The 12,395-nt window shown below is 21.6% G+C and overlaps 1 protein-coding gene across 1 annotated transcript in view; it reads right to left on the reverse strand.

Annotated features, from left to right (window-relative positions):
- Positions 1-12,395, reverse strand: part of LOC128962735 (uncharacterized) — a 54,339-nt gene that overhangs the window by 10,837 nt on the left and 31,107 nt on the right. The window contains exon 3 of the mRNA XM_054309136.1: positions 11,852-11,984. Coding sequence (XP_054165111.1) covers positions 11,852-11,984 — 133 coding nt within the window. The remainder of the gene's footprint in view (positions 1-11,851; positions 11,985-12,395) is intronic.

Consider the following 12,395-nt stretch of genomic DNA (forward strand, 5'->3'; position numbering starts at 1 on the left):
CATTTGCAATATATTTATATAAATTTATATCTCAATAGAATGTATATACTGTGTAAATATATACTGTATATATAACTATACAGTATATATCTTATTAAACCAATTGATTTGATCACAAAATCCACTAAAAAAACTGTTTTCCTTTATATAAAGTACATCAATATATAGTGAATATCTTTTTTGTATCTATTTTCGATGCATTTCCACTCAATCTATTGGCACAGTTAGTACTGCTAGCCTTGAATAAACCAAAATACAGACACTTGACTATAGGCATTAAAAGATGAACTGGATATTCATTTTCAATATAATACCAGTTATACATCAGTGAGAGAGAGAGAGAGAGAGAGAGAGAGAGAGAGAGAGAGAGATCAGTGTTCATACATATGTGTTATACAAAAGCCATGAGTTTAGTTAATCCACGAGAAAAAAGTAGAAAACTGTTATCAATTCACAAAACAAATATATATATAAAAAAAGTTTGTTATCAAACTCTGATTCAGTGATATTATAAACAGTCATATGTTTTAGGTATATATATACACAACATTATACCCTATATATCGTATAAATTAATAGATGAGAGTCAATAGTGTGGTATTATATTATGTCATACTATACGATAGTTTAATGCTTATGGATATTGAAACAATAACTTTTACTGATAGTATAAGCATGTATACAGTGTATTATTATTATTATTATTAGCACCGGGATGAGTGGCACCGGGAACACTGGGGGTTAAGATATAATATTATAAGATGTGTGTGTGTGTGTACTGTGGACTCTCGTGAGGTGGTGTCATACAGCTTGGATGGACAGTTGGGATTCAATAATCAAATTTACTTTTACACTTATATACTGTATATATAAAGCTTTTTTGTTGTTTAAGACTTTTATGTTATGGTTTTTTGTGTTTGTAATAAACTTTTCATCAAATGTTATAAATTTTGATTATCTGTAAAGTGGTATTAAAGGCTGACCTATAGGGAATCGGTAGTGTATATAATAACAATTGTTAAGGGTTTGTTGTGTGGGTATGTGTGTGTGTGTGTGTGTGTGTATGTTAGGTGACATCACCCAAAATAAATTTAATTACAAAATAATTAATAAAATTGTTAATTCATTAGTTTATATATATACAGTAATTTATACTCATTTGTAGTATTAATAAAATACTACGATATAGTGGACAACAAGTAATATAAAGTATTTATTATTTATATAGTACTGTATAATAGTTAAATTAAATAATAATAAATAATAATCTATTATTAGTTTTCAATTAACTTTTTAATCCTATTATAAAGTTTTTTTTAAAAAAAATTAATGGTTATTAATGGATTATTGAAAGTTTAAAAGTTTAAAAAATAAAAAAAATAATAATACACTAATTATTATTGGTTATTATTTTAAACAACTTATTATAAAATAATAATTCCTAAATATTATTTAAATTTTGGTTTTAACATAAATTTATATATTTATTATTTAAAAATAAAATATTCACTTTTTAGGTTAAGTTAAATAATAAATTATTATTATTATTATTATTTCATTTTGAGTATGCTTTAAAATTAATGAATTACAAATTTCATGTTAAACCCAAAAAATATTGAACGTATTTGCAAAAAATTTATATTAGTATATATATATGTACTTCATATACGTTATATGATATATATTTAATATTTAATTTATAAATATTTGATGATACTTATGGATCATATTTTCATATATCATAAATTATATAATATTATTGAGGGGTTGAATGTGAGTGAGTGAGAGCTAAGTGAGAGAGAGAGAGAGAGAGTGTGTGTGTGTCTGTGTGTATGAGTGAGTGAGTGAGTGAATAAGTAAGTGAGTGAGTGAGTGAGTGAGTGAGTGAGTGAGTGAGAGAAAGAAAGAAAGCAAAGTTATGCATATATATAATATATATATATTTATAATTTTATTTCATCTAAAAGTATGGCTTCCTGTCTATCTTATGAACTGTTTGTCGGCTAACAAAAAAAATAGAGGGTTCGCCCGCTTATACACTAAATATACAGAAACACATAAACATATTATTTAATTCAATCTGCATTCATATATATATACTATACATATACTTAATAGTGATTGTCATATATTATTATTAAGTGTGAATCAGCGTTTTTATTTTTCTCTGTGACTCCAAAAACAATTTATGGCATGTTTTTACTGATGCCATACCATAGAGTTGACTCTTTTTATGACGGATTTTATTATAAGAGGAGGTTATGGTCTATGTGTGTGTCTCACATCACCCTCACATTGGATACCAATTCACTACATATCATCAATAGATGATTCAAACATCTATCTAATCTATAGTTAGCTAAAAAAAAGTTAAGTAATAAAAATATTAATAATAAAAATTGAAAATTCTTTGCCTCTACTATTCAAACTATAATTTTGCTCATATATTGTATAAAATAATAAGTACTGACTTTTTTTCATCACTAATATTGCTAATTCACTGACTTTTGGAGTGTGTAAAATGTGGATACATGTGTGTGTGTGTGTGTTAGGGGAATGGGATCTAATTGACAGGGCATAAGACTGGGCACACGCTCTCTCTCTCTCTCTCTCTCTCTCTCAGACTTATGATATATTTACTTTTACTCGACACACACACACATACAGACAAAATTGTATTACAAATGAGGCATACAATCTGGTGGAGATGGCGACTATCGAGTGGTGGCGTATCCCTCTCTCTATGAATGTGATCCCCCCTACCCTTCAAAAAAATTTTTTGTGTCGAGTGCCAAACATACATAAGTCCTCTTCAAATATAGTCCCATCAGAAAATACAGTATATAGAGTACAGTCAGTGTATAGTATTTATATATACATTGTTAGTATACCGTAAAGAAAAACAAAATTAAATGTTTTTAAAATATTTTTCATACATTTTTGTTGTTTTGTGTCAATTTATATGTGTGTTTTGTCTATTGAGTCAAAACAAATCATTTTTATAGTTGAATAATAAACTAAATATACTGTATATAAAGTATATGAATATATGAAAAAAAAACCATTGATCTCATAGTAAATATTTTTTTATCATTATGTTTATTATGTTAGCGAAACAAAAATCTGCTTTTCTATGCATTTTTTCCTATCAAATAAAAACTATTTTGTCTGATAATCCATTTATTATTATTATTATTTTATTTGAAAACCATGACTAAAGTATTAAAATTATTATTATTACATATTATTAATATATATAAAAAACTTTCATTTCCCTTAATATGTAAATTTAATTTAACAAAATAAACTCTATATAATCATTGATCAATCATCAATCATTAAAAAAAATTTGCTATTAAAAATAAGTATAATCTGATAAAAATAAAATTTTGTTTGATAATTTTGAAAAGTTCAAAATTCAATTAACTATTAAACACATTTCAATATATCTAAATTTTGATATTTATCATCATCATCATCATTATTATTATTATATATAATATTATTGCACCTTAAAATAATGTTAATATTATTAAATTAAAAATTCGCAGATATATATATATATATATATATATATATAATTTTTTTTTGTTGAAAAAAATATATTCAATAATAATAATAAATTCAATGTCAACAAAATAATATCTATTATCATAGAGATAATCATAAACGATAAGAAAGTCGATAAAAAATTTCAATTTTTTTTGAACCCATATAAGGTTTTATCATATATTATATAAAATTAATATAATAAACACATTATTATATTATAATATTTTTGAATATAATATTATCAGTCTAAACATCAAAAAAACATCCGAATAATAATAAAAAACAATTTTTTCAATTTAAATTCAAAATTATATGAATACATATACACAGTATATATATAAAAACCGGTTTTCATAGAAAAATCGATATTTTTTTAGTAATTTTTTTTCAAAACTAAACTTTGTTAATATAATTGAGAAGTAAATGTCTAACAAATAAATTAAATCATTTGCATGAATGGCACACAAAATTGAAATCTCTCTCTTTCTCTCTCTCTCACAAAGTCAATATCATTAGTTAATTCAGGTATAAATTAAATAGTTATTTGTTAGTAGTAAAAGTCAAACTACTGATAACTATTGTTTTTTTTAATGTACACACAACTAAACCCAAAACTAACGGTTCCGTCACCCAGTCATGTCTGAGCATCGGTTTGCCCGATAGTACAGTAATTTTCTGCTGATATAACAATGAGAGCGAGTGAGTGAGTGAAAGAGAGAGAGAGAGAGAGAGAGAGAGAGAGAGAGAGAGCGTGTATTTGATGAGTAGTATGTTTTTAAGGACCCAAAAGCAAAAATTGAAAAAACTTAGTTATCAGTATCAAAAACATGGACTTATAAACATGGTATCCTAGTTCAGTAGACTTATTTTATTGTAATACCAGTACATATATATGTACAGTATATCTATCTATCAATTTCATATAAAACCCATAATATATTGATAGTCGTCTATCCTATCCTCGACAGGAGTTACTCGCATTTGGCAATCAAACGAGCCGTGAATTGTTAGGTTTGTCGACCGATAGTTACATACATACATGTGTGTGAAGTGGACAGATGTGTGCCGTATATACAGTATATCAGAGAAAGTTATATATATATATATATGACAAGCCGTGACCGTAGTTATAGACACACTGCTGCTGCTGTTAAACACTCATTGACAGCCCTATGGTTAACGTTTAGTTAGTTAAAGACCCTAAGCTTATAATAGCCATTACCCCCATATATATATATTACACAGTATGAATGACACCTAAAAATTTGCTGTCAATTAATATACTGTATATAATAAGTTAGACAGAAATAAAATAACACTTAATACAGTATATAATATATAGAAGAAAAATATCAAAAATTTTGTGTTAAACTTTCAAAAAATTGTATTATGTTTTAAGGAGCAATAAAATTAATGAAAATTAATGAAAATATTATATATATATATATTGTAGATGTCATATATACTATATATATATATATATATATATATATATATATATAAATTAAAGTGACTTTCAATACAATGAAATATAACTATAGTTTTGTTATATAAGTTACAGCAAAAAATAACATAATAACAAATATGTCTATTATTATTATTATTATTTTTGTCGATCATTTATCTCAATCCTCTCAATTGTGTATTGTATTGATTCATGACATAATTATTGGCTATTATAGTGGGCTATCAACGCAAATATCACTATTTTTTTCTCCCCCTCTTTCTCTCTTTCCCCTAGTGTTGTGTTGATAATGATAAGTGATTTTTTCAGTTCAAATAAAAAAAATTATGATATAAACAATAATAAAATAATACTCTATCTACTACTACAATACATAGCACCCAGTGAAAAATTGGTTATCCACTTATGTTTTAGAGATTATATTGTTAGCACTGGTATATACAGTACTGTAATATTGTATTGTAGAAAATTGCCAACATTTTCATCATTAGCAGCTTATTTTAACAATACAAACACACACACACACACACGCACACTAGTCTAATGTACAAAATTAAATATATATATATATATAGCATAACATTATAATCTCCGATGAAAACTATTATTCAATGGATGTATTTTGCATGAGATTAAACTAAAACATCTAAAAAAATCAGTTAAACTTTATTTTGTATAATTTTTTTTTTTGTATTACTCTATAAGTTTTTTATTTATTCAAAAAAATTAACACTACATTGATTGATATTTTGCTAAAAACAATTATCTGCCTAAATTATCCAAAAAATTATCATGATGATATTTTCATATATTTATATAAATAAATTATTTAAATATACTCTAAATATAAATATTACATACATGTATATTAAGTTTTTTATAATTTATTAAGATATATTACTATCATTACTAACTATTAAGTCTGTATAAGTTTATATATATATATATAACTTAATATTATTTTTGCTTTCATTTTCACTACAAATATAATAATAACTAACACATTATCACTATTTTATTTTTAATCTATTTTACTCATCATATAACTAACTAACTCACTTACTCACAAACTCATATACACATTTACTTACTCACCCACTCACTCACTCATTAATTTCATCTCAATTTTTGTATTATTTTTTATTTCACTTTCATTTATTTAATGACTTTTCTAGAGAGAGAGAGAGAGAGAGAGAGAGAGAGAGAGAGAGAGAGAGAGAGAGAGAGAGAGAGAGAGAGAGAGAGAKAGAKAGAGAGAGAGAGAGAGAGAGAGAGAGAGAGTCAATGTCTACGAAATAAAATAATAGTAATAATAAATTTCTTTAACTATTTTTTAGGGATATTATATTTAATACATATAATCCTTATCTTATGTCTGGTAATAGAAAAAGATTGATTTCAATCAAATTGTAATTATTTTGTAATGTTTCTTAAAAAACGCAATGATATAAAAAATAAAGTATTACTTACTTTACCTGATATTATTATCTTTATTATTATTATTATTATTATTATTATTATTATTATTATTATTATTATTATTATTATTTTATTTGGTTAGGACTAAAATCTATTGTATATTATATATATATATATTTCTATGATTATTATTATAGACAATGTAATGCATACTCTAAGTCTCAATATATTAATAAATAGCATTAAATATAAAAACAATATTTTTTTGATTAACTTATACCCATATATTGTATACAAGTGTGTTAAGTATTTGCTATTGACAGTGATATGATATTAGATATGAATCATATGATATATAAAATTTTTTTTATAATAATAAGAAATTGTCCAATAAGTTTGTTAAAATGACAGCATTCAAAATAATAAATATTATTAATTTATAATAAAAAAAAAACTATGGTTAACAACAATTGATAGATAAAAAACAAAAATCTGAATAATAAAAACATATATTTATATATAAAGTACTTGAAGAAAATTAAACAATTAATCTAATGATTAATATATTATTTTGTTGAAGAATTTATGTAGAAATTTACGATTGAATAACTCAGATATATATATATATTTTAAAAATCAATACAATCTTATATTTATAAAGTATATTAATAATAATAATACTTTATTTTATTTAAGTTAAATACAATGTCTTTAACAAAAACGCTTGTCTTTATTATACAGTAAAGTAAATAACTTATCGATTATAGGATTTAACTGATTGTTATTGAGTTACTTAATAAGAGATTATTATGATTATTATATAATGTATATATATATATATATATACAGTATTTGACGATATAATTAATTGCAATAAATATTTTATAGTAAAATAGATTTTTGTGCAATTTTTTAAAAAGTATTTATAAACAGATAAAACTTGTTTGATTTAAGTAATCATAAATTAATAAATACTATATATATATATGAAATGTGTTAAATATATTTGAAAAATTCTGATACTTAACAAAAATATTTTAACATTTCATAATATATTAAAATTATAACACAATATTATATATCTATTGCTATATTTCATATGAAAATATTAAATCAAAATAATTAATGAATGAGGTCAAAGGTCAAATTAATTTATGCTAATCTAATTATATATATATATATTTGTTATCTGCCCTCAAGTCTAGTCTATTATGCGTTAAAATCTGAGATCGATTTCAATTAACTGCTAACCCATACATTATATAATGACTACACTTAACCCCAGAAACAATCAATAAATTATTGAATGAATATTATATATACTGTATATATAATATATAAATAATGCAATAAAAAAAATTCAAACAATGTTTGATGAGATTTATTTCTATCTATTAGATATAATAATTGAATTATTAATTATATAGTATTAATAATAATAATAATAATAAATGAAATTAAAGTTAAGTGTTATCATCGAAACTCTTGTTAAATGTTAACATCAAACACTAATAATAACTTTACAGTAATTTTGTTTTGTTTTATTGACTAAAATGTAACTTTTTTTGTTAATAATAATACTATAGTATATATTTTGTTTGCTAACGATATATAATTTATTAAAATATAATGTATATATATATAGATAATATATTGCAATTGCTTTTACAAATGTTGCAACACATTTACATTAAATTACATATATATTCATTGTGTAATATATTATATAAATATCTTATTATTTTTATATATATATATAAAACAAATAATAAAAGTGCTTATGAAAAATGTTTAAAACTATAATAAAAATTATATGTATAAATATACAAAAAAGTATGTCCCATAAATTTATTATATTCATTGTCAAAAAATGTTTTATATTGTAATAATAATAATAATAATAATAATAATACCGTACATTACAATAGACAAATGCAATAATATTGTTGTTGACATTAAAAATTATATTCAAATTTGACACAAAACATAATATGTATTATAAAAATTTAAATATAATATCATTTTCTATTTATAATATATTTATTTAATATATTGATATATCAAATATTATATAAATATAGTTATATATATATATATTTTATTTACATTTTTTTAACAATAAGTAAAAATAAATTTAGAAAATCTGATATCATTTTTATAAAGTGTTGAAACAAAATCTAAATAATAAAATAATACGTAAAAATTTATTTTTTAAAAATGTTTAGCAAAAGTATTAAATAAAAAATAATATACTATATCTTAAAATATTTGTTGAGTTGTATTCTAATGAATAGAAAGTTTTATTTAAAAAAAAAATTTAAGCAAAAAATGAAAATAAAAATAAATTTGAAATCTTCTTTCGTTTTGTCTTTTGAGAGACAAAAAAAACTTTTTGTTTTGTTTTTTATAAAACAATAATAATAATCATAATATAGAGCACTATTAGGTTCAGTGAAAGGGATTTGTGAGACCAGGCATCAGATATTCAGAAATTGCCATAAAATAAGAAGATTTACAATATAAATATATATATAAATATAAAATACAATATATATATATACAGTATATAACTTTATATATAAATACACTAATATATAAATAAATGCATAGACAATATAATGTTATATAGACAATGGATATATACTGTATATATTTGTGTGTCTTATTTAAGTTTTTATATGAGAATAAATGATAAAAAGATAAACAGTTTTTTCATGTTTTTTATTTCTCTCTCTCTCTCTCTCTCTCTCTCTGAGTGTGTGTTTATAATACTGAACAGCATTTTTTCAGGAGTCAAAAATGTTATCAAAAATATATTTAAGTGAATCACATAAGTCTGTATGGTATCAATGTCTCCATAAAAATGTCAAAATATAAGAGAGAGAAAGAGAGAGAGAGAGAGAGTAAAAGATGAATGAAAACAAACACAAAACACGAGATGCCGTAAAAACAATATATATATAAATATATAAGAAATTATTGTTTAACTTTCATATGTCTCTCCATAAGTGGCATTCATATAGCCGTAAAAACAGTGGACACAAAATCCTATGTCTCTAAAAAAAGCAATACATTGTATTTATATACGATTTTATACACACTATATGTGATTGTGTTTGTATAAAGTTATATAAGTTTTTATTTCATATAACATTTATAAATATAATATTTATCACAATTCATGTGTATGTGTGTGTGTGTGTGTGTGTGTGTGTTGTGTATATATTTAAGAGCTTTTGTTTATTTATTTTTTGTTTGTTTGTTGTTTGCAATAAATGCTGTGATGTTTGTAATCGTTGTCAACGTTTTGTGAATTTGAATGAATGGATGAGATATTAAAAAAATATATACAATATGTTTATATATTATATAAGTAAAACAAAACAAAAAAGTTTTTTTTACTGTAACTTTTCTCATTTAAAGCTTTAAAAATATGCTCTAATTTTTTTTGTTATTATTGTTTCATAACACTGTTTATATTAAATGTTAGACAAAATAAAACAAATCAAATATATATATATATATATATATTATCATTTTCTGTCTATATATAAAATTTATACTAACCATATGTATAGAATAAATTTTCAAATATTATCATAACAAATATTTTCTTTATTAGACATTTAATTAAATTTAATGCATTTAATTAACAAAATGTCATTATTATTATTATTATTATTATTATATTCACAATATAAAGGGTCGGAGATTTATTTTTTTTTTAATAAAAATAGTGCAAACAATGTATATAAAAAAGTCTATATATGATGATAATAATAATTATTATTATTATGCATTTATTAATGTTTTTTATGACCAAATTATGGATATTTAAAGTCCAAAAGTTAATAATAAAATAGTAGAAAATATTCAGTACTGTACTTAAATATTTAACAACATTTCTCTCATTATTTTATTTTATGTATACATTAGCTTTCAATGTTTTAAATACAAACACATAAAATCAATGCACATATAAAAAACACCGTAAATCCCTTTTTTTTAAAAAAAAATAATAATAAAAACATTGTTTTTGTTTTTGAGACTTTAGTTTTTTCTTTCTCTCAAAGAGATAGTAAGTGAGAAAAATAAAAGTTTTATTCATCACTACTACTACTACTACTACTACTACTACTGAATAGCTAATGATTTTTAACATACAGTTAGTTGTCTATGAATACAATGTATTTGCATGTGTTTGTATAAAATGCAACCAAAAAAATAGTTGAGATTTTTACAAACAAAACACAGAGACTACAAAAAACATGAGATTTTTTGTTTGTTGCAAAAAACAATGGAAATAAAGTATTAAATTCCTGTAATATAATATTATATATATATATATTACCAGAATTTATATACAATAGGCTTATTCTGGTTGTATAATAATTTTTAAATACAGTAAAATAATATAAACTTAGTTTATATATATATATGAATAGTAGTATTATTTTTTATATGCATATTATTAGCACAACATTTCAGTTAAATTATATAAATAATAATTCCATTAATATAAATGAAAATAATGAATATTATATGATATTTGATAAAATAAAATAAAATTAAGTCATTAAAATTAGATTCAAATAAAAGTTTCAAAATTATAATAAATGATATTATTTTATTATAMTWTATATATATATATATGTATTACACACACAGTATATGGTTTGTGTTAACTTATAAATATATTCATAAGATTTTTAATTCAATATATAAATAAAAAATACTTAAATAAATAATAATAATATTCTTTAAAGCCTTCGGTTTTTTATATCAATAATATTAAAATTACTTAAAGAATTCTCACATGAATTTTACAAAAACCATAGACAATGAGTGAACGCATGACTGATATAAACTCTCAAAAGAGTAAAAAAAATTCAATTTTTATAATTGAGTATCACTTTTATATATTACTTGCAAATATATATATTTATATATATATATAATATAAAACTAAAAAAATAGTTTGCTTTTTTGAAAAATTGTATATATTATGCATAAGTTATAACATCAAAAATTATAAAATTGAGTGCATTTTGTATCCTTTAATATAACTTATAATATCTATATACATGTATATATATGTACAGTTGATATACAGTATAAATATATTACAGTACTGTATATACTCTATTAAAAAAATATTCCTATAATCATATAATAGTATAATACAGTATAAAATTATACTAAATAAATTATATATATACTTTAGTTTCTATATATATATATATATATATATATTAAAAAATCTAATATCAATATGCATAATGCACTAGTATGTCAGTTAAATATGTCAAAAATGTGTCAAACAAAATATGGTTAAAAATAAAACATTTTTATTTAATAATAATAAAAAAATATTTTGATATTTAAAATAAATATAAATAAATATATAGGACTTACAGTAGACACGGATATCTTTGGACTCATGGATTGTCTGAAAGCTGACCTCCGATGATATCTCGCACCGATAGCTGCCCTCTGTCTGGAAATCCGTTTGAGTCATATGAATGTTACCAAACTCTGTACTCGAGGTCTGGTTTTGTTTTATTTTGTCGTTAACACCAATAAAAAAAATTTAAAAATAAAATTAGTTAAATAATTTTTATAAAATAATTTTCAATATAATATTTATTCAGATTTAATTAGTTATAAAAAAAATTTTATTATATAATATTTATAATGTTTTTTTTTAAAAAAGATACTTTATTTTAAATAATTAATTAAAATAATTTCAAAATATATATACTATATATTTATATTTTTGTATTAACATATACTCTCTAATATAAGTGATATGTTAATACAAGTTTCATACTGTATAGAAAAATGTAAAGAGATTACATGTAATGTAAAAAATTTATAGTTAAAATATAATTTTTTTGCCAAAAAAAAGTGTAAACAGTTTTTTCATATAAAAAGTAATATAATATATATATGCCGTATA

The sequence above is a fragment of the Oppia nitens genome, unplaced genomic scaffold, assembly GCF_028296485.1.
Source record: "Oppia nitens isolate AA-2021 unplaced genomic scaffold, nextdenovo-longstitch-racon4-pilon3 scaffold6_pilon_pilon_pilon, whole genome shotgun sequence".
Classification (NCBI taxonomy): Eukaryota; Metazoa; Arthropoda; class Arachnida; order Sarcoptiformes; family Oppiidae; genus Oppia; species Oppia nitens.